Source organism: Anguilla rostrata, chromosome 6 (genome assembly GCF_018555375.3).
Source record: "Anguilla rostrata isolate EN2019 chromosome 6, ASM1855537v3, whole genome shotgun sequence".
Classification (NCBI taxonomy): Eukaryota; Metazoa; Chordata; class Actinopteri; order Anguilliformes; family Anguillidae; genus Anguilla; species Anguilla rostrata.
In genome coordinates, this window is record NC_057938.1 from 37,726,784 (window position 1) to 37,750,894 (window position 24,111).

At 41.7% G+C, this 24,111-nt stretch overlaps 1 protein-coding gene across 1 annotated transcript; it reads left to right on the forward strand.

Moving 5' to 3' along the window:
• Nucleotides 1-18,110: 18,110 nt before the first annotated feature.
• LOC135257071 (homeobox protein SIX6-like) lies at nucleotides 18,111-23,410 on the forward strand. Its single transcript, XM_064339494.1, has 2 exons — nucleotides 18,111-19,885; nucleotides 21,033-23,410. Exons 1-2 carry the CDS (start codon nucleotides 19,314-19,316, stop codon nucleotides 21,196-21,198), a joined length of 738 nt encoding a protein of 245 aa, XP_064195564.1. The 5' UTR covers nucleotides 18,111-19,313; the 3' UTR covers nucleotides 21,199-23,410.
• The last annotated feature ends 701 nt before the right edge of the window (nucleotides 23,411-24,111 follow it).

Consider the following 24,111-nt stretch of genomic DNA (forward strand, 5'->3'; position numbering starts at 1 on the left):
AATTATTTTTTATTTTACGTTGGAGCTTGAGACGGTAGCTAAGAAAGCTAACGAAGCTAAAACAAAGAGAAATTAAGAAGTCCAGTTGCACTCTACAGCTCAGGATAAAGGGGTAATAATATGGTAAAACCTGAACCCCCCCCCCCCCTCCCCCCTCCTCCTCCCCTCAAAGTGTGGATTGTTACACAGAAACAAAGAGCGAAGCAACAATTACACTGAAATGGAAATAATAGCAGGGCAGGAAAGCAGCGTTCAGTATTTCTTTTGCTTTCGCGTCGTTCACTTCTTCTTTTTGTTCGGCTCTCGTCAGTGTTTCCCCTGAATCCGTCGCGCGGTTCCTACGTGCGGTCTCTCGCTTCGATCAACGCCGAATCTTTTTCCCCCGCTTTCCCTTGAGACTGTATGTGACTTACCTTGTGCACAAAACCATGCAGTTGAAACGTAGCCTTAAATTAGTACGGGAACATCGACCGTCTGTCTGAATGCAGGAAGTAGATAAGCACGTCTGTCGTTCTGATTTATCTCTCTAGTATGTCTTCTGTACGGCTGTTTGCAACCATAAATAGCGCTACTGCCCCCCCTTCCTTACTTTTGCTTTTTTTTTTATACATAGGGAACCAACTTCACGCGACACGTTGTACTGCCAGAATGCCCAAATATTTATCGCTCCATTGCTGGGGTTTCCCCATCAATGCTGTGGGGGTGGCTTTAGCGAATGATCACACTTGGAAAGGGTAATTTTAGGATCAAATTGAATTCTATGCATTCATTTTCTTCGCAAGCTTTTCAATCTTCCTGCAGGAGTTCTGAAAATATTAGTCACGCAGATAATCCGCGCGCGTGTTTGTGTTCATCTGTTGACGTGCAAAGACTTTGTTAAAGGAACTCTGTTCCTTAAATACTTCCCCGGTAGGTTATTCATTCACTGTTAATGCTTTATTTTTATTTTTAACCTTGTCAGACTGGAAATACACATTTTATTTTTAAAAAAATGCATTATAAATGATATATTGCATTTCTATACTTACACTTTGAATAGACGAGCAAAGACAGCATTTTGTACAATAGATTGCATCGTGTCCATAGGTGTCAGTGCTATATTAGGAGGTGAGCAGAGTTTCCATTTTTTACTCCAGTTGCATGATTTTAAAACAGCATTTTAAATGGGTGTAGGGGTAAAATATCAAGTTTAAAACAAAAAAAAAAGATTTAAAGTGTGCTTTCATCGTTTCATTTTCAGTTTATTTTGCATTTTTTTTCCTTTTTCCGATAAGCCGATAACCCGGTCTTGCAGCAGCTTAAGAGCGTCGAAGCCGTGCGACACTGAACTTGAAAGGCGGGATTATTTTATTTTTATTTTTTGTTGTTTTCAAACGATACGCTAATGGCAGATTGTTGCTTTGTAAAGGCAATGGAATATTCAGTCGTATATATCAGTTCTCTCAGCAGTCAGAATCTCTCATGGTCTAACACAATAAAACTACAATACCTCATAAACGTACACCAGTATATGCACTTCCTGGTTTTGTCCGGCTTTCACTGGCTGTGAGAACGATTTCTTTGCTTTTTTTCGCCCCCGCTCCGTTTCTGTGCCCTGGCCGAACGCAGCGCCCCTCTGTCCTGTTCCTTTCGCTCTTCTTCTCTTCCTCGTCCGCGCGTGAGAGGAAAACGGGAGCTTGCTTGGTTCCTGATCTGTTTTGAGTCGCTGAATGTTGTAGGTGCACTTAGTTTACTGAGAAGTGGTGACTACAACCCCCCCCCCTCCCCCCCCACCACCAACCCAAGTAACCCCGGTGACGATTTAATGAACAAGGAAAAATTTAGGCTAATAGCTTACAGTATAAAAAAAAACTGTAGCAAATGGGTGCCCTGTAGTAGAATATGACTGACTTGTACAAGGGAAAAATGTCTAAACGCAAAAGCTTATTGTGTTTTTTTTTTTTTTTGTTTTTTTTTTTTTAAATCATGACCCGCCCCCATCCCCCCCCACTCTGTCCAAGACCCTTGTATTTTGTATTGAGACACATAAAGATGGATGTGCTCCCTGGTATGTGTTTGCTAAAACAAAATAATAATGATGATAATAATAACAAAGAAATAAAAAGGTAACATGGGATGTTATTAGGAAATACACAAAAATAATATATTCAAAATATATACTTGACTTGTAATTTATTAGGAATATGTACCACTGTTGTGAGTAAAAATTTAAAACAAAATTGTATTTGCACTGATTTGTGGACATTATGGGGTTTTTTTAGGGGTGGGGGGCGGGGGGGATCGGGGAATTGTTCAAAATCTAAAGAAATGGCGTTCAGTACCGGGAACCAGCCAGTAAAATCCATTACCTGTTCAAATGGATAACTGGATGTGTGGGGAAAAAAGTCACCTGTTCGAACATATTCTACTTTAAAAAAAAAAAAAAAAAAAAGAAGAAAAAACTAAAAATGGGACAATTGCGTCGCTTCTATTCTGGCATCGGTATAAATTTTGAGCTGAGTAGAGGTGGGTAGACTATGAGACAGGAGTTGGAAAAGCCCACCTTGCTAACCTTTAACTCACTGATAAGCTCACCGTTTTGCCTTACTGAATTAAGCATCCCAGCACCTGCAAGGCCGGTTCCTTTCGCCCGGGAAGTAACTCGACTTGCCATGTTGGTATTCATACAAAAAAACCTCATAGTTTTTTCTCTCTTGGTTGTGGGTATGTTTTTTTTTTTTTTTTTTTCTTTTCATCGAATAAGAAATTTTTACCGATTGTCTAAATTATTTTAAAAAATCACCCCATAGAGGCCAGGAAAAGCACGTTTCATTGCTTACCCTTTAGAAGATGTAATTCATTTGAAACAGTAATTCAAGTCATGTTTAACAATAAAAAAAAGAAAAAATATAACCATTAAATGCATTTTATTTCTGTACGTGTCTGTATGTTTAGCCATACGCACATTTGCAGAAATATTTTTCCTGTATGTAGATTGTGTAATGCTATAGTAAATTATTGTCTATGTTGTTTCAACTGCTACTTAGAGGTCTCTGTGATTGACTTTACACGAAAGCTCAATAAATGTATATTTTGTATTATGTACTTATTCCAAAGGAGAAAAAAAAAAAAAGAATTTGTGAAAAGCTTTGTTCCCTAGCCCGAAAAAACTGTACTATTTGTTTGGAGTCAGTTGAACAAATTGCATTCCTCGCTTGTGAATTGTTGCTTTTTTTTCTTCCTTCTATTTTTCTTTCTTTCTTTTTTTTTTTTTTGCCGACAAGTTTGAAAATACATTTCTAGTTTGCAAAATGTGCCACTAAAATAAATGGGTTACTACCTTATTTGCCTGATTTGAGTTTTTTTTTTCTCGTCTATTCACGGAAATTCCTCTGTGTGTGTGATGGTCTGAGGTATTTTTAATTTGCTCTCCAAACCCGAGGACCCGAGAGCTTTTTGTGCGATTGCACTTAGCATTGTTGAAAAGTGAGTGACGGGTTATTAAAATGTTTATCCTTCTAATTTTATTTGTGGCGTTTTATCAACGCGGAAGAGCCGAAGCATTCTGTATCAGGCTATTGAATGCTTTAGAAATTTTAAAAAATCTAAAAATATTGAACCTTGCCAGCTTTTACACGTGACCTTTGCCTCAAAGTTCTGAACCCATTAACATTGCACATTTTAAAATGCGTTCTGGCTTTTCGTCTTTTTACAACAAATAGATGGCATGCTGTGCTATTGAATTTCCCTGAAATTCTCTCAGGGAAAATGGAAAAAATTATTATTTTTTAAAATCTTAAAATGATGGAGGGAGCTTGAGGTGCTTTGCATTTGTCCACAGTGACACGGCCCAGGGAATGCTCCTTTGGCCCAAACATGTGATACCTGAGACGTATACATAATAAATATTTTTGTTATGTGAACCTTTGACATACTTTGTCTTGAGTTGGTACTGCACAGCTATTGTAAGATCAAGAGCCTGTCTGAGGAATGCACTGGACCAGTCCTGCTAATTTTCTTCACCAGCCATACTGCCATGAATCAGCAGAGTTGAAAACTTTTAAATTGAATAGTCCCAAATTTTTTGTTGTTTTCTCCCTGCAAACCACATGAGTGATATTGGTTAATCCAGTAGATTAACACATTCATTTGAAAATAGAGTTTTCAAAATGTTGTGCAATCACATTACTTCAAGTTTATAAAATATTTGGGTAGATATATTTTCTTTATATTAACTGGCTCCCTCATTAGTCATTTCAAAACAATCGCAGTACAATTACAGTTGACATTCAGCATTTTAATGTGATTGCAAAGGTAAATCCACAAATGGCTTCACACTATATTGTGTGAGGTTATGATATGTATTAAGCAATATGAACTTGTATCTGGCTAAACATTTCTGTCCATTCCTATGCGGGGATTAAATGGGTGGAGTTTTCTATTTATATTTATCTCTTTCTATTTATTCCAGACTCTGAGCTATTGGGTCCAGGTCGTAATGGCCAATAAATGTTTTAGTATCGTTGCATGTCTTTTCCCATAGTTTGAGGCAAATAAAAGTATTCTGTTCTGCTAAAACAGCCTGTTAGAGCTTCAGTGAAACACTCCTTTGCCATAGAAAATTGTTGAACTGTTATAAATAGAGATTTGTAAATTAGCTCTTAATTATTTTGCTGTTTGTCCACTCTTAATCCCTCTAACACCCTTATCCCTCTCCCAGTCTCCCTCCTTTTCCAACCCGCTCTTTCTCCCATGTTTTCCATCCCCTCATGTGGTGCTATACCTAGCTGGCTGGCTAGCTAGGCTAGTCGTTTTACCCCTAGCGCTATAGGGCTTTCCATTTTGTTACCAAGCCTCCGTTTTCATTGGAAGCCTGCTGAATTTACACGCCCCTCCCTGGATGCACAGACGTAGAGGACGCGGTAACGTGATGGTGTCAGTCTCCTAAGAATGATGCAATTCAGAAATGGGTGGTGTTTTTAAAAAAAGCTAGGGCAACACTGGCATGCCCAACAATCCTGAGTTTTTTTTTTTTTTTCCAATACTGATTTGATGTCTGATTGAGATCTGAGTTTTTACACTTTGACATTACTTTGAATATGTATTTGATGGATGCGTAGTGGATACATCTCTCGGATAATTTATGGTTATCTTAACTATTTTCTGCCCATTTAAACTGGCATTATTAAGTCCATATGAATCAAACAACTTAAAATTAAATCTGGTAAGTACTCTTAACTTGATAGTTGATAACATGTTGATTTGTAGTTTACTGCTTGACTTTCCTGTCAGCAAATTTGGAGATTTGAATTAAAATGATTATCCATTTACCAGTACTAATTTTGCCTTTTGGTTATCATTCAGAAAGAGGATAAATAATAGGGCATATCTGGCTTTAAAGCATGCTGCTTGCTCAGCGGAGATTCTATTTAATATAAATAATCCTGTTTACCCAACACAGCCATGAATGAATCCGTAAGTGGTAAAGACACGACCGGGTCTATGTCAGGGTTACTCAAATCTGCCCCTCTGGGCCAGTAGTGCTGCTGCTTTTCATTCGCCCCTCTAATCAGGGCCTGATTCAAACCGACACACCAGGTGGGCGTAATCTCTGGCCAATCACTGGCATTATTGCACCAGGAACTATCGGGCAGAAGAGAAAAACCAGCAGTGCTCGCTGACCTCGAGGGCCAGATTTTGAGTACCCCCCCGGTCTATGTTAGGATGGGACAGCTGCGTGTCCATGAAAGGGCGCTGAAAAGCACAAAGCTACGGACTGAAATGCCCTTTGTTAGCGGAAAAACGGTGTGCGGGCTGCTGCACGAGGGGGGTGGGGGGGTGGCAAAAAGAGGCCGTTTCCGCCAAGGGCATGTCCTGTACCCTGGGCCGTTACCCTCGTGGGACTTGCACACATTGTGTTGCTCTCCTGGACCACAGGGTCGGCTTCTCCATCACTCAGGCCCTCAGGTGAGCCGCACGGGCTAAGTGCCTCTGTATGTACGGACCTACAAAGGGCTGTACCACAAGCAAACTGCCTGCACCTTTATGTCCCCTACATCAGCAAGCGACCTTTCTCATATCCTGAGAGTGTTTCACGGTGTTTTTGTGAATCTGTGCATTCACCTATAGAGCTGGGGATATATTGGTAAAGGTTAGTTTCTCTCATGTCCATTCAAACCCTGTGAGTATGTGACTTTGAGTCCTGAGGCTGGTTTATTGTGGAGCGCAGTGGTGCTTTTCTTGTTTCCGCGGCGACGCGTTTGAATACAGGGAGCAGCGCGTTCGCGGTCAGGTGGAACGTGCCGGTGGCACTTTCAGGCGGGGTTGAGAACGGTTTGTTCGCCGAACGGCAGCGACCGACCGATCGATCGAGCGATGGGTCACGTTGCTCTCGCACAACGTCGATAAAACCTATTGAATGACAGTGCGACGCAAGGGTATGTGGCTCGTATGGATCTGCACCTGTGTTGAGGGACCAATCAGATGCACCCGTCTGCATGTATTTAGACGTTTTCTCACGATCCCCTTCGGCCTCGGATAAGAGCCTTTGTTACATTTGCTGTTATCGTAAAAAAAAAAGGTAACAATCATTAATGAGGATTTAAACCAAGCGCTATGCAATATTATGGATAATTTTGTTTGTCCATCCTCAGTTTGGAATCAAAGGAGCAACCACTGTCTACCTTCGGTTTGGAATCCGGTGCTGTTACTTCAGTCAGTGCCGTGCCACTGGTAAATGGTAAATGGACTGCATTTATATAGCGCTTTTATCCAAAGCGCTTTACAATTGATGCTTCTCATTTGCCAGAGCAGTAAGGGGTTAGGTGTCTTGCTCAAGGACACTTCGACACGCCCAGGGCGGGGTTTGAACCGGCAACCCTCCGACTGCCAGACAATCGGTCTTACCTCCTGAGCTATGTCGCCCCCATAGCTATGTAGCTATGTCGTCTTAAGGAGGCAGTCTTCTCGGTGTTTAAGCACCAGAACGCAACCCGGCGAGGTCGTGCGCTGTCGTACAGCGATCCGTTGACCTTGTCAGATGCAATAATGGCGGCCTGGTCAGGGGGGTTCCCTTCAGCCCGAGACGTAATCTCTTTAATTGGCCGTCAGCTCAAAGTCTGGACGGCGAAAGAGAATTTCCAAAACACCTAGACAAGCGATTTTGCTCGTTCCCCCCCTCCCCCCCCCCCCACCTCAAAGCGAACTAAATCGCCCCCCCCGAACAATGTGCTGGAGACGTATTGCGGCTCATCGAAGATGGCGGCACGAAGGCGGAGGTAAAGCCCGAGCCCGGAGTGGAGCCCGCACGCCCCTAACCCTTTAAGCGCGCGACTCTTTGACCGCTTCAAGTTCAACCCTTCGGTGAGGCCTAGAAAGTCCCTGCAGCCGTCCGGCATTGTTTGGCCATTTAATAATTTGCCTTTCCCGCAAATGTGCACAATGGGAATAGACGCGCAGCCTAGTCCAAGGACACGACCGCGGTGAGTGAAAACGAGCTCGCGTATTTCCGCGGCGGAGAGCGGTAAAGCTTTCATGAAGCAGCGCGACGTAACGAAATAAATGAATGCCATTTGCGTGTTTTTATCTCGCTATGCTTTAACTTTCCGACAGCGTATAATAGCGTTACCTGTTGTTCGGGAAAGTTAATATCGCTGAAGTGCTTACGGCCCGTCGAGCTGAATTCAGGCCACAGGCAGAGCCTGCGTAAAACCAGATTGCCCATTGCAGGCCAAGACATCATACATCAACATCCATATATGAGGAAAAGGGCCATTGTGATGAAAAATGGCACTTATGAAATATTGAAGCTCTATTCATTTCTGTCATGAAAATGGTCATTAGTAATGACTGAGGTTGAGGGCACAGATAGATGGTGACTCTGGATCTGATTAATAAGTTTTGATATAATGTGCAGGCCTAGGATTAGGACTGGGTCTGCAGATCCTGGATCAGTTGCACGGGACATAATGGGAAACTGAAAAGCTGCATTTGTTTAATGGTTTGCAAGCCTTCCACGAGCTGCAATGTTTTCTCAGGAGTAGCCCTGAAAAACAAATATATTGAGAAGCACAGCTGGGAAACTATCAAAAAGCATGTGTTCTGGTCACTAGATAACGAACAATGCAAACCTGTACAAGACTAGAGGGCTGCATTTTCCTCCTTTAGGTGAAGACTTTTTGTGAAGTGAAACGGTGAGTGTAGTTGTAAATACAGAGAAGAACAAAATCTCCCAGTACCCCGGAAGCCGGGGGAGGAGGACAGGGGTGGAATGCGGATTGAGGGGGCGAGCGGGAAGCCGGGGGTGCTTTTGAACGCGCCCCCTGATGCAGCAAGGCCCGACGGCGGGCCCGCTTTCTTCCTAATGACCCGCTCGGAAGGAGGCAGGACGGCAGGAGGACCGCCCCCCCCCCCCGAACGTCTCCATCCCCCTCCCCCTCCGCCCGAAACCGCTCCGACCCCAACGCCCTTTCTTCGCTCGTTCCCCGACCAGCCTCCGGGGAAGCGCCCGCTGTACCTCCTCCTCACACCACACACACGCACGCGACGCCCCCCCCCCCCCCCCCCCCCTCCGAAGCGTCCGTACAGAACCCCTCCTCGCCACCCTACTTCACGACGCACAAACGTTTTGCGAGTGTGAGAGCGCGCGCGTGCGCTCGCTCCTGTTTTGCTTTCTTTTGTGTTGCCGGAAACTGGGGAGGAAAAAAAGAAAAAAAAGGAGGCAGAGAGCCCTGGAGTATTTTCGGTGTTTGCCCCCTCTCCGCCGCTGGAATGCACTCCAATTACCGTGCGGCCGTCAGAAAGCCCCGGGGCGAACAATCGCGGTGGAGAAAAGGACATCGTCGCCATTGTGCTCCCCGGTCACAATTACACGCCCGTGTTTTTCCCCCTGCTGGGCAAGGGGGGCCCCCCCCCTGTCTCTGGTTTTGTCCCCTGCGCTCTCTGGTAGTGGGAGAGGGGGGTGGGTGGGGGGGGTGGGGGGGAAGGCCCAGGCCGCGTGAGGGCCCCGCGGTGCCCAAGGCCACACATCGCGGGGGCTTTTGTGAGCGGGGCGCACCCCGCACCGGTCCCCCCCCCCCCCCCCCAGCGGGCAGGCCCTGACCCCGGCGGCGCCGCGGGGAAGGCCCGTTGCTAGGCGACGGCGTGCTGCCGCTGCTCTTCCTTCCTTTCGGTTGGTGTCCGCATTGCGTTGGTTTGGCGTGCAGGTGCTCTTATTCAGAGCGGTGCACAGCGAAGGATAACGCGCATTCACCTGAGCTACGTGAGCGACAGCGCTAGACCTGGCTAGACTTCAGCGCGTTTAGAATCAATAACGCATTAATGTAACATTAATGAACTCATTCCGATCTAGAACCGTGAAACTGATTGTAGATTCGTACAGTGAGCGTCTGTGGAAAACGTGACAGAACAATCCTGAAGTAAATCCAAGATATGTTTTTGAATTCCAAGATGCAGATGCTTCATATGATGGGGGTCTTATTTAATGGAATCCTGCAGATCAACTCCCTTATCTTAATCTTAATCATTCAACCCTCTTAACCCTCTGACCTGCACTGACAAACCTGCTTCATTCAGGTTTGTCAGTGCATGTCAGAGCAAAAACAGCATGAACGTAATTATTGCTGTCAAATAGTGTCTGTTCTTTAAAATTAACTTGTGAACTCATTAAAAATAATTCAAAATGATGTTTTTTTTAATGAACTTGTTTGCTTCTGTAAATTACCTTCATTTTAAGGTTTGTATTTCAAAGAACACATTCCTAATCTCCTCCAAAATGTGCTGTCAGCGGATTCAAAATATGTTTGATCAACATATGACAAATATTACAGGAAATATTAATACCAGTATTTAATTTGTGTTTATGCATGGCCTTTCCTCATATATTCATGTATTTTTCATGGACCTCCAGTTATGTTATGTGAGACCTATTAGCCATCTTAACTAACACTTACCTCAAACAAGGGTGCCCCAATCCTTTGTGGTGTTTTTTTTTTCACAAGCATCTCTTTGTGTGAGGCGTATCCCAGAGTCCCCAGTGCAAGCCTGTTTGCTTGTTTAAATGACCCTAATCCAAAAGGGTTGCGTTTCAGATAAAACAACTTAATCCGCTCCGGCAAGTGTCCTCAGTGCACCCCGCTGCTTGCGCCGTTGTTTTTTTAATCGGTGCATTAAAAACCACGTTGAGATAACAGGCAAATACCAGTCTGAGCCCAGCAGCGCTTAATAGACATAACAGATGTGGATTAGGCCCTTTTTGAATCATAACAGAATAATTGCTTTGTTAGGTAAACATACGTGGGGCCTGCGTCCCCTCAGCTGGGAGAGAGTCAGCCTGACGCGGGAGAGACTGTGTAATGGACCCACCTCAGTACGTCTGCTTCCGCTTGGTGTAAGTAAAGGAATGGGATACGTGCTGTCTGATTGACCTGGCTGGGGGGGGGTATCCTGTCTTATCCAAAAAAAAAGGCTGGTGTGGTTGGTGCATGGTTTTAGCCCTGCACCGACACCTGATTCAAACTACATAACTAATCGTGGTCTTCAATCAAGTCAAATCAGGTGTGTTAGAGCTGGACTGAACAACAAGGACCTGCACCCTCACCGGCCCTTTTCGGGTAAGATTGGAGACCCCCTGGACTATAGCCAGTAAGCCCATTCCCTCAGCCAAGCTTCTGCCCCAGCTGAAATTATTATTGGCTGTTTCAAACCCGCAATATGAATAGGATCCATTTAAGAAGAGATTTCAATAAATTACAAAATTCAATAAGTGTGTTTTTAATTGAAATAAATTCTATAAAGTGGATATCTTGGTAAATGATAAAAAAAGCCTTTCATCAGAGTTTAAATTAAAAATTGAAACGATTCAGTGATTTTTTTAGGGGAAAGAAGGACAGGTGAAGGTGAGGACTGTGAGAGTGATCTGTGGGTTAAAAACATGCAGATGTTTTTCAGCATAAAGTGCTTACATCCCTTTTTATTATTTCTCTTCTTTTTCTTTCTATCAGTTCGGGCCAAAATAGATAAAAAGCCCACCAGCAACAACTCACCACGTTTTTAAACACCGATGTCAAGTACAAACTCTGATAATATGGTGGCACCATTGCAGATGACTGAAAGCACAAACTTTAAAAGACCCTTAAATCGTATCCCCTTTGATCTGAAGTTTTCACTCTCAAATCCCTCTCCTCTGATCAAGACAAATTTCCCCAAGTACCTAGAATTTTAATATATTGCAAAAACCAGAGAACACACGTTCTCACAGTTTGAATTAGTGGATCTCAACCTGTGACCTGCTGTATTATCATCGTCCTTATTTTCAGCAGTAAATATCCATTTTATGAAAGAAGTCTCCCATGCACAAGTACAATATAGTGTAGAAGTGACTGTCACATTCTCTAGTGTGTCTAAACACGTTGAATTTATGCGCTATTTTGAAAACGTTAACTGAATTCTTCATGGTATCGGGCAATGTGAGGTCCTGTTAGTGGGGAAAACTATACAACTCCTTCCGCTTAGTGAATACACTGAAGGTCATTTGGAAAACAGTTTTGAAAGCAATCCCTCCCTTGTAATTCTAAATTAAAATAATAAAAAAGCACCACGACCAAGATGTCCATGACTGTCTCACAGAAGGCTGCTGTGAAGCACCTTCAGCAGTGTGCAGTCACAAACAGAGCTGAATTGGGGTCACATGCCGGAATAAAGGGGGCAACCCTGTGAACCATGAAGAGCAGTGCTGGGTCAGGGACGCGTCCTCTGTGCGAACGCGTACGTGGCGAGCCGCCCGGTGCCGCCATTGTCCGGCGCGCTCTCGTGCAGACGCCGTACGGCCTGGAGGATTATGGGATGGAGGCCAGGCGGGCCGGTTCATAAGAAGTGTTCTCTGTTACCGTAAATCCGAGGATTGCACAATGTAAAAGGCTAGGACCTTGGGCATACGGGCACAAAGGCTCAGCAATCAGAGGCCCTGGCTTATCCTTCAAATCTTCATGCAGATGGCTTAGAATAACATTTTTTTTCTTTGTTGGTTTCGCTGCTTTATTAATGCTTATAGCTTACTGAACCAGGCCGCCAGAAGGTTGCAAATGACAGTTCTGAAAATGATACTGTAATTAGAAAGTTAATACCGGACGGCCTTTGGAATGCAAAGCAGACACTAGGCGACATTTCTCACTTTTACCGGCTGACTGGCGGCATTGAAAACTGTATGATCAAAATGAATTTCACACAAACTACGTCATCCGGTTAATGAGCCAGCCTGAACAGGCATGGAAGCACGTTCTAAATGCGCATCAGACCCAAGACTTTGCGCAGGAAACGCAAAGGGTTTTGCGCTGTCGGGCTACTAAGATTTTTTTAATAATGGTATGGTATATTTCTCAGCGAAGTGCCGGATTTCAGTTAATGGGCTGCAGTGCGCTTGAATGGGGGAGGGACTGGCTGAGTGAGGGCGGACAGGCTGGGCAACCAATGGAGTCAGAGCTTATCCCCGTTTCTTTTTTTTGCAAAACCGCTGAAGTGCGAGCTCTCCCCTTGGACAGAACACTGGTCTGTCACTGGGCAATTACCCACAGTCCCTCTGAGCACCAAGCAGAGCCAAAGCATTCCCCGTTTTTGGAGATGGTATTGTCGCTCAGTCGTTCACTGTTGCTCCCTGACTCACTCTGAGTGGCTGACGCATTCATTATGTAGAGGAACGAAAAAAGGCCATCAGCCTCCCAACAGTCTCCTGTTCAGTTCTTTGGATTGGATTGACTCCGCCCCCTACTCGTGACCTTTCAGGGGTCCACAATGTCCGCAAGGCCAGTGGCCTGGGCCGGGGGGGTAAAATCAGAGAGCTTACTGGGCAGAGATATCGGTATTGCTGCTGTGCACCAGAAATGTAGTGAGGCTGATGTAGCAGTGGCCTGTCTTCAGAGAGGACTACAGGGAGGGGGTCCGGAGACTTCGGCCGCACAATGGAACCAGGAGAACCTGGGTCACCCCCAGAACCCCCCGCCCGCTACTGTGGCTCTCCGTCCCACCGCCTTATGCAGGCTGTGGACTGGCTGAGTGCGAGCCATTGGTCCAACATTGGCATCTTCTTCCTTTGGTTAAGCTGAATGAAATATGAATACTGCCTTCCCCTGTATGCTTCCTCTGCCATGTGTTTTGCCTCTGTTCACTTGTGTGCTGCACAGATGAGAACAGTCTACGCTGTGAGCATGTCGCGTCACCAAGTCCTCTGTAGATTATTTAAAAAATTGACCCTCCCTTTACTACTGATAATAATAATAATAATAATAATAATAATAATAATAACTAGAGCTGCAGGCAGCTATGATGGGGTCTAAGCTGCAGATGAAATTACCAACTGTGGGCGCAAGTCGACCCGAAGCAGTTTGTCACCTTCCAATACCATTGAGATGGGTGCACAGCAGGTGGCCGAAGATCACTTGCTCCCACAAGGCACCTCCCAGGTGTTTTTTGGGTACGGTGTCCACAGTGGTCCAAATATAGTCCCCGGATATGTGGATGTGGGTTTTTTGTATGGTAAATTTTTGTAGTGTCCCAAGTTTAGGAGAAAAAAAGGCAGGGAAATAATGCAGGCAGGAAATTATATCGTAGTGTTCGTGAAACAGGTAATGTCTCAGGGAATCAGAGGAAAAACATTTTGAAAATTGGACACAAATTTGAGTCACTAGCCTAAATGCGCTTACTTCAGGTATAGCGCCCCCCAATGGTGAACATGGACTATTATTTGTGGCTGAGGAAGTTTCAAACCCACCCTCTAAATTTGGCATTTCTATCATGTATGTGCTTTTCCGTGCAATCGATTTTAGCCATGGACGTTCAAGCATGGCTCCATTGCTGTGTTATGGTGCGTTACAGATGGGGACTGGTTTGATGGTATGCATTTACAGATGGGGTCTTGACGCACGTGTGTATATGGGTTCCACGGTGCCAATCAGGTACATTTTTGTCTGCATTTAGCAAAAATGGCGGGAAAATTATCCATATGGGAAATGACATCATCATGTCCAGCAAAGAAGTCTACTCAGAGGAAAAAAGATTGCAATCAGACGTACAGTTATGAGCCTAAGCCCCCCCCATGCTGGATGTGGGTCATCATTTGTGTCTGAGGTGTGTAGACCCTCCCCAGCCCACCAGCTAAATTCAGTGTTTGTCCCATGTACATTTTCTTTCCGCAGAATGAGATTTCGACCCGGCGAAATAATAATAAAAATCCTAGCAAAAATTATAGGGTTCTTACGCACTTTGTGCTTGGGCCCCTAATAATAATAATCATAACAATCATAATAATAATAATATCTTCCCCATATACTATACATTCTGTTCTCATCGCCTCTCCTGTCTTCACTTTTGCACTCTGCTTTCCTTCTTCTCCTGTCTTCTCTTCTGATTCTATCCACAGAGCCAGCTACTTCACCTTCACAAACTCAAAGCCCATCTTACTGGTCATGAATGACACCTGTTGGCAACTCTGGTATAAATAATTTGTTGTACTTTATTCATAATGTCTACTTTCAGTTAAATGTTGCTGAAGAAAAAAATATTAGTCAGTGCAACTGTTAATTTGAGTAGGTTCTGATTTAAGTTAGTACCATGATAAAGAAAATTGAGTAGATACAATAGAAAACATGTATACATCCACATCAGTATGTTGTTTTCTTCTGAATAAGTCCAATTAATTGCAATATCTCTTCGAAATGCATACGCTTATGACAACATTGCAACATAGTTCGTAAAACTGCACGGCTGTTTTCTCGCTTAGGTACTACGTCTTCAAAAAAAAAAAAAAAAAAAACGCGCCCTCTTTTAATAGTGCAAAATAATTTTATTAATCACAATGCAAGGATGTTTTCCCACACGCAGCAAACGCTCACATCGTATGAATTCACCCCTTAACTAAATAACCATCTACACTGAAACTACTGCTAAGCACACTTTACTACTGCGAAACATTTTCAGAAACTGTACCATTTATTTTCTAATATAAGTCTGGAAAATTGGGCGGCGCTCACTCTGGAGCAGCGGCAGACATCTGATTATTATCTTACATTCTTAAATTGTTCTTTGGGACGAATAATCTTGATTTGGAATGACTAATAATTGTAAGTTCTTAAATCCAGCGGCTATACCTGGTCTGTCTATTATTATTGTATGTAAATTCCAACAAAATGTTTAATAATATTTAAATATTGTGATTTTTTTTGGACAAATCCTCGTTTCTTTTCATGAAACAAGCTTAGTATAATAAATTCAGACGAAATTAGCCTACTTGTTGGACTTTATATGGCCAAATAATCACTTCAGTGATATTTAGTAATTTTTAGTAATTTTATTGAGGCAGTATAGCTTTTATTATTGTCACATTTACAAAGCCACTGAATTATTTTTTAGACTGAGGCAGTACTGTCACGAGAGCCGGGTGTTATGCTAGTTTTCTTTCAGAATTGCTCTAAAAAGACATCACTTTCGGTGCCTCACTTTAAAAAAAATCTATATGTTCATTTATTTTCTGTTCCCTGGAACTAAAGAGTATGACATCCGGGTTATTTGTCGCTACATGCACACATACAGGAATTTAAGTTAATTTTGTTAGCCAAACCCCCGCAGATACAAGTGATATTTCTTAGTATAAGTTTATGATTAATTAATACATTTCGTAAAATGATTGATGAGTCCGCGTGTCGTGAATAGACAGATGTAGGCCAGATGTAGAATTTGTAATAGAAAGGGAGAAAGCGACAGAGTACGGGCACTGGAAACTTGGAAGGGTGTTTACAGTGGCCCTCGTTTAACAGATATAGAAAGATTAGGCGTTTTCTTTCCAGTGGTCGTTTTTTATTCAGCGTGTAGATGAAATAAAAACCGTTAGGCCGACTCTCACGACGCTTTCAACCTAGACAAAGGACAAAAAGAAGCATAATCAAACGACTATCTATTTTCAGCACTCCGATGATGCTGCAACGTTATTTCAACCTATGGTGTAGCCTAATTCAGGAATCAAAAGCATGACCTTCTGGTTTACAAGCGCTGCAAATGCACAATTACTTTTTCACTGGAACTAGACCAACTAGACGAATTCCATTTTACGCTTCTCTCTAATAATAATAATAATAATAATACATATATGTGCATAGGTGTGCTTCATTCATTGATTCATTAATTCAATCCTTCATTATTTCGTGCGTTCATTCGTTCTCTCTTTCAGAGTCGGTTTTATTCGGTCGATGTATACAGGTATTTGATTTGAAATCAAATATCAGTACCGTCATCTTTGTAAAAATTTTGTGTTTCAAAATTGTTCAGTGCATGTGTATAATGGTTGCATTATTATATCTGTATTATGGTAGCAGCAGTAGCAGTATAATGGTAGTATTGTTGTAGGAATATTGCTATTATTATGATAATGACGTTTTGTTATATGGGCCGACTTTGGCCACAATTTGTAAACAATACATTTGCGATGTTACAAATTACAATGGTCTTTCATACCATTGTATAACTAGGCTATAGAGAATCGCGAGGTGATAGTCATCATCTTTATAAGGTGTACGATCTTATAATAGATAGTTATGTGAAAATGTGACTTTAAAATAATGTTTAAGTTCATATTTCCAGCTGATATAATTAAAAGTATTACAGTGTAATGCAATTGACCGTAGGCCGTATCTGCATACACCTTAATGTATACTTCCTTTGTTGGGACAGCAAAAAAAAAAAAAAAAAAAAAAAACCTTATTTGTTGCGTGCCTGTTAATTACACTGTTTTACTGTGACATATCTAGGGATTGTCTCTCTTCCACTGTCCCCAAAAATGTTTTCTGCCGGCTTAAACCGACTTTGACTTTATTATAGCCTACATTCAAGTCAAATATGAATACCGGAGGAATGTAAAAGTCATGAGAGTAATATCGTTAGAGGAGTGCGTTCATTAGGATCTTAGGCATAGGCCTACAGATGAAATATTTACAAAATGAAATGGTTTTAATATGCATGGCCTCAGTCCCACAGTACAACACAATTCAACACTATGCACCTCGTGACTCTTTGTCTCGTGACCCCGTTCTTAGCCTAATTTCAGAAGCATTCTCAAATCCTTCAGTTATATGTATTCATTTCCGGCGGAATCTACAGTAATTGGAATTTGTAAGTTCCAAGAAAACATATATCACTTTTATGAATTACTATGCATATGTTTAATGATGAGCAGGACGGTATATTCTGGAGAATTTCGAATGACAACCCTCTCTTCCATTTTGGTTTGACGTAAAACATCATATATGGCGTATTGACCTTGAATTATAAAAGCACTGCAGTTATACATAAAAGCAAAACAGAACACCCTCTCCGTCATTCTCAATTGCTTGGTGCGTTTTAATATTTATTTCCATATTAATACGCGATAGCCTGGGTATACTGCGTCATAACACATTTTGAAGAATCTCAAGCTAACAGCATCGCAGTAAAGAATTCCTTCATTCGGTTTTGTACGACGCAACGAGCTCGGTGACTGCAAGCTCAGTTGAGGAACATTATAACACGCTGCATTTAATAATGTAAAACAGAACTATGCGCGTTGGAGTTATATTGAATGGAGGCGCTAACGTAGATAATGCATAGATAAATTGCATATCACTAAAGCTTAATATTTAATAAAAAAAGACTTTTGGACAGCATTGCAAGGTTGCCGATATATTACAGCATACATTTCAATAAGTGTAATTCCTTGGGGCCACAGGACGCGTATGGAAATGAGCAGCTTATTGTACAGAAGGCAGTTCCATGACCCGAGCCACTACACTTCTATAACCAAGTAAAAACGCCTGGAGCGCTTTCGTCAACTGAACCGTGTGGATCTGTGAAAATAATATCAGGGCTTTCCGTCAGAATGAACTTTCCACTGTACCCAGCCATGAAATAATCTGACCCGACACTTCAAACCATCTGCGCCATCCATCCGCCTTCTTATTTACCAAATCAGCATGCACACAAAGCGAAGTGTATCTGATACTAAACCCGAACAGCCTGCCGCACCACACTCAGCACTCATCCTAAATAAATTATTACTTTTCAATGTATAAATTATGGATTATACCCAGAGAATTGTACGAATAAATAAAAACGGTTAAGAGGTTTAAGCATAGTTCAGGCATTATACTTGGAATTAGCCTACTTGTGATGTGGAAAATAATTATAACGTTGCGAAAAGACTACGCCCACGCGCGCGCACGGTGAGGCACGAAGAATTTTAAATCCGCAGACACAATACGCTGCGAGTTCAATGCTAATCTAAATAATTGTGCACGGTGCAGATACGGCTCATTTTATGTATGTTTGACTGGCTCGTACGCGTTGTAATCCTCGAGCGAAACTGGGTGATTCTTCTGGTTGTACTTTATGTTATGATGTTTCATACTACGATGCACGTTTAACTTGCCGCGACCGACCATTAACATGCCACGCTAGAATTAGCGACGATTCCAAAACTCGCGTAGCCTAGTTAAAGTATACGCGAATAATCGTCGCTTTTTAAACATCAAATTGTATTCCAATACATGCCGTATTATTTTCCAGATTATAGTATTTTATTTGCCGGTTTAATTCGCTTCAGAGCAACGTTGTCATAATTTGTGATTAAATCAAGTTGGTTCATGATGTTGAATTTTCCCGGATTAATATCCCACTATTCATTCAGAATACATTATGTCGAGATGCAAACTGGAATGGTTATGCCTTTTCTCAAAGACTAAACGAACAGAAGCCAGCCTGGTCATTTGAACGTATTTTCTTAAACCCACTCTTGTTTATATGGTTATCCTTTTTGGTGGAATATCGGCTACCAACAGCAGCCGACAGAGACGCAGGCGCATGAAGGGGTAAACATCCAATGGAGCTTAATGTTTGAAGACAAATAAAAGCAAAGCTCGTAATATAGAGAATTTAAAGGCGCTTTCGAGCTCGGGGAGGTCCTGAAGTCTGTTTTCGCCCTTTCCACGTGATTGGCAAACTTGACAGTGACTGACAGGCATCCGTACAAACTACGCAACCGATCTGCCAAGTCCAATAGAAAATCAGCAGTGGGTTGAATGTCTTTTTCCCTTCAAAATCATCACGGTTCTAGTTTTATATTTTCCTACTGTCGAACCCCCCAAATTCACTGATCGAGGCTGCCATAGTCAGCCAGAGGGCATCCCCTTCCCTTGTATTTTTGACGGTTGATTTTTTGACTGTGGGATTGCATTTTTGTTTGGATCCGAGAGGCATCGCTTGAGCGAAGGAGCGGGAGTGCGTGTGAGCAGAAGAGACCGCGGGGGAAAAGAGAAGCCTCCATGTTTCAGCTGCCAATCTTGAATTTTAGCCCCCAGCAGGTAGCAGGGGTTTGCGAGACTTTAGAGGAGAGCGGGGACGTTGAAAGGCTCGGTCGCTTCCTCTGGTCGCTGCCCGTAGCTCCGGCTGCCTGCGATGTGCTCAACAAGAATGAGTCGGTCCTGCGAGCGCGAGCCATCGTGGCCTTCCACACTGGGAATTTTCGCGAGCTCTACCACATCTTGGAAAGCCACAAATTTACCAAAGAGTCTCATTCAAAACTGCAGGCCCTTTGGCTGGAGTCGCACTACCAGGAGGCGGAGAAGTTGAGGGGCCGCCCGCTAGGACCGGTGGATAAATACAGGGTGAGGAAGAAGTTCCCTCTGCCCCGGACGATTTGGGATGGCGAACAAAAGACGCATTGCTTCAAGGAGAGAATCCGGCATTTGCTCAGAGAATGGTACCTTCAGGATCCCTATCCAAACCCGAGCAAAAAGAGGGAGCTTGCTCAGGCTACCGGACTGACTCCCACACAAGTAGGGAACTGGTTCAAAAACCGCAGACAAAGGGACAGAGCTGCAGCCGCGAAAAACAGGTAGGCTACGTGTTCGCATCCCTAGGTATTTGTTTATGTGCAATCTCATTTTATATTTCACAGAAAATTTCGTATTATGTGGCGAGAATTTCATCTTCATATGAGCAAGTAAACGATTGTAAACTGTATTTGCGCACCTGGTTTCCCACTTGCTCGTAAAAGAATTTCTGAACCCTGCTACAAGAAAAAAGCACAATGAGGTTTTAAATTTAAAAGGACAAACCTACACTGATTTATAAGCATGGAATGTGTAAAATATATGTAAGGTTTTACACGATATGCTGCTTCATTTGAAAATATTTTAAGTTGAAAATATTTGAAAATTATATATCTTAGCCTATGTATATATCTTAAATATGGACACATCTATGGACATCTCAAGTGTAATTATAATGCGCAGTGTGACCAGTGGTAAGGCCGAACGTTATTTGTACAGTATTTCGGGGAAAATGGCAAGGCAACATTTAGAATTTCGACATAGTAAAAATCTGTGTTAAAATGCAGTTTTCACTTTATTAAAGAAGTTATACTTTTTGTGTCAGGATTTGACCCATGACTTCCGAATTAATGTGAATCTCCTAGGTTAAACAGTATGTTTGTTTTACGCGCAGTCTGCAGAGCGAATGTTTAGCAAGTTCTCATCAGGCCAGTTCAGTCGTTAGGCTAAATATTGTCAATTAAGAGCATCTTTCAGCTCTCCACCGGAATTGACCATGAATCTGTCGATAACAGCAAAATGAAATTTCTTCTACAGCGAAGTGACGCATATAAATGGCATAATCATCTTTCATGCTTCATTCTTTCACATAACAACTAAATTATTGCAATTATCGAACTCTGCACGTGCACATTCACAACAGGATAGCTGACATTTCTGAACGTTGACCAGATCCAGCCATGTTTGTTCTTCCGAGGCATTTTCTTAAACACAACTGTAATTCAACGTATACGTGTCTGTGTTTCGCAATTTCAAAGCATTATATTATGTATTTGCTATTTAGGTTGCGAGTGACAGGCTACAGTAACTCACACACAGAATTTCATTTTAGCATCAACAGCGTATTTCAGAGTGCGGTTTAAAATAAATCGCAGCCTACGCATTAACGCGTGTGATTATGCTGACTTGACCTTTTCATCTTTTGCCAAGGCTACAGCAGCAAGTCCTATCCCACGGCTCAGTTCGGTCTATAGCGGAAGATGACGGCACTCTGGATCGACTCGGCACTGCATCAAGTCCCGAGACCAGTCTTACCAGGAAAGCCGCCCCCTCGGCCGTCTCCTTGACTTCCAGCGACAGCGAATGTGACATCTAATTGCGCGCCCCGCCAGCCAGCGTGAGACCGGATATAAAAGAGAAAATCCATACGTTAGGAAGTGAACTGATAGCTATAAACCGCAAGATGGAACAACAGTGCCTGCCTTAAGGAATGAGGACAGTTTAACCCAAAGGCTGCCAAATCGTCAGGCTTCATCCGAAATGCCATGTCTTAACAATGTATATATTTTCCATTTACATTTTTTAAAATCGATGGTACCTTTTCTATAGACGCCCGTTTTAAAACACGAAAAAAAGAAAAAAAAAGAAAAACGGTCACCTGAAATAAAATTAAACTGACAGACATTTTGAAAAGAACAACAGCTCCCCTTTTTTAAAGGAGCCTCAAATTGCACTGCAAAACAATCGACAAGACAACACAGTGCGAGCATCTGCACGTCAAGTCTCAAGGCTATTTCAAGTTCTGCTCTCATTTTTATTCAGTCTTTTTTATGGATGTTTATTCGCTTATTTGAATGATTTATTTAGCTGTTCATTGTGCAGAGTTGAAACGTGTAGAATACATGTGTCTCTGAGTGGTGGTGGACATATATAGGACTATTTCATTAAAAATGTAAAATAAAGAAATAATTTGTCCATCAAATGAATGAAGATGGCATTTTATTACAATAGCGATGAGCAGTGAATACATTATTATTATTATTATTATTATTATTATTATTATTATTATTATTATTATTATTACTATTATGTGATATGACTTATCATTTTTAGAAATCTATCGAAGTCGGGTTAATGTGGGCCTGCGGTATAGTCAAAATGTTACAGGTTTGTGGTAGTGGAGATATGGTTAAAGATAGCCTAAAGTCAAAGAATTATGTTTGAATATAGATCAGACAGTAAAATAAATTTTAAAGCGTCATTGTTCAAAATATTTATGATTTTCATCATGACATAAACAAATCAAAAAATATAACCTTCAGGAATTCAATTATGTTTGGCAAATACCTTTCTTCTCTTTATTTGTGTTAGCCTATGCTTGATACAGGATTCATTTGAACGTTTTCAGTCGTCAAAACGTCCCATGGCCTATAAGTAAAGTAGCTAGTTTAAAAAAAAAAATTTTAAAAATGTATTGTTCTTTCCCAAAACGCACGAGTGCGAAAATTGTGTTACTTGTTTAATGTGACTTGACACAGAGGCGACACGTTTATTGTGCCTTCTAATTGGCTTGGTCCGCGTTCTGTAATCCATTTTGACAGCTTAGGGTCAGAAAAAGGACGAGTCACAAACAGTTGGTCCTCGCGACCACCATAAAAATAATTGAGTCTTGATACCTTTCTTGACAGAGGGATGCAGTTACCCCGGATGAACCTTTAAGTAACTTGAGCTGTGCAATTTTATGGTGAGTACATGTAGTCCCGCGTTATTCGTTTGGGGGAGTACAGCTATATAAAATGAAAAACCTGAAGAGTAAAGACATTGCATCCAAAGCATCATCAACAGTGATTCCAAGCAGTAACCAAACTGAAATATCAGATAGTTGCATACCAGTAATGGGTTCGAATTACCTTTTTAATCATCCTTACGCATGCGAAGGCCATTTGGCTTTTCTACTTCAGAAATATGTTTTTGCCATTCATGGTGTTTGGCCTACAGACCAGAACATGTGCAATGTCTGTTTTGTTCGTCATCTATTTTGAAAACAATTTATGTAGCCTATTACATTTTGTACGTGAATGAGAGGCATCAATTGTAAAGCGCTTTGGATAAAAGCGCTATATAAATGCAGTCCATTTACGTGTTAGCGAAATTGTTCTTTGAAAAAAATCTGTTTCTGTACTGTACATATAATCCTCATTGGACTAATATAAACTTTATGAAAAAAAGATTGGGTGTTATATCACTTTTAACCATGTTAAATCAAGTCTAACTTCCAGTGGGTGCAAAGTGTAGCCTATTCTATTGAAGTTAAAAGTGCACACAATTGATTTCAACTGAGAATTTTGCAATGCAGAGTTGCATTAACACTGCACATTTCATTGTTTATGTATCCTGAATGTCTGCTGCTGTAATTAAAAACTATATAGGCTATTTGCGCCTGCCAGCACGGGCCCAACATACATAAAGGTAACGCATGCATATAAAAACATATCACATAGTAAGCTAACTGTTAATAATATGGAAAATCTGGTAAAAGTAAAAGTGTAGATAATTACATTTTTAAATAAAATAACAAAAATGCTATATTAATTATTATTATTATTATTATTATTATTATTATTATTATTATTGTTGTTGTTGTTGTTGTTGTTGTTGTTGTTGTTGCTGTTACTGTGTGTGTGTGTGTGTGTGTGTGTGTGAGAGAGAGAGAGAGAGAGGTGCATGCACAATATTTAATGATTATAGGTCATGCAAATATGGAATATACAACTTTTTAAAGACTGCCTTCTCGTTTGGTGGTTATTTGACAGGTGGTGTTTGTAATTAATTGTAAGCTGTGTTATTGGTGTGTTTCAATCGCAAACAATTCTAAATCCAAAATATTTTTTCTGTGTTAAATAGGAAGAGGAAGTCAGTTTTAAAAAGACTTGGTGTTCTATTCAGCTCGAGGACGGAAAGCAGCTTGAGTGAGGGCAAGCCAGAAAAGGATAAGTGAAAAGCTTTTCCCCCTTTTTTTTTTTTTTTTTTTTTGCAGTCAGTGAGGTTGTCAAGCTAGTCAGCGGTAATGAGCAGTAATGATGGGGTCTCGCGTCCCCTTTTGAACAAAAGGGGAGTCCCTAGCGTTTTGTTTAGGTAGGCTGCTAATACGTATTTTTTCATGAAAGACTTTTCCGTTGAAAGACTGTGAGTACTAAAAGCACACAGTTTGTAACAAAAATGTATTTTATTTATTTATTTATTTGCGGCGAAGGTTGGGATATCAGGCGGACTGCAATATCGAATGACT

What these genes read in the sequence shown, in the direction of transcription:
- LOC135257071 (XM_064339494.1), top strand. Translation starts at nt 19,314, where the DNA reads ATGTTTCAGCTGCCAATCTTGAATTTTAGCCCCCAGCAGGTAGCAGGG. An exon ending in GCTGCAGCCGCGAAAAACAG is followed by an intron (nt 19,886 to 21,032) that starts GTAGGCTACGTG and finishes TCTTTTGCCAAG; the next exon opens with GCTACAGCAGCAAGTCCTAT.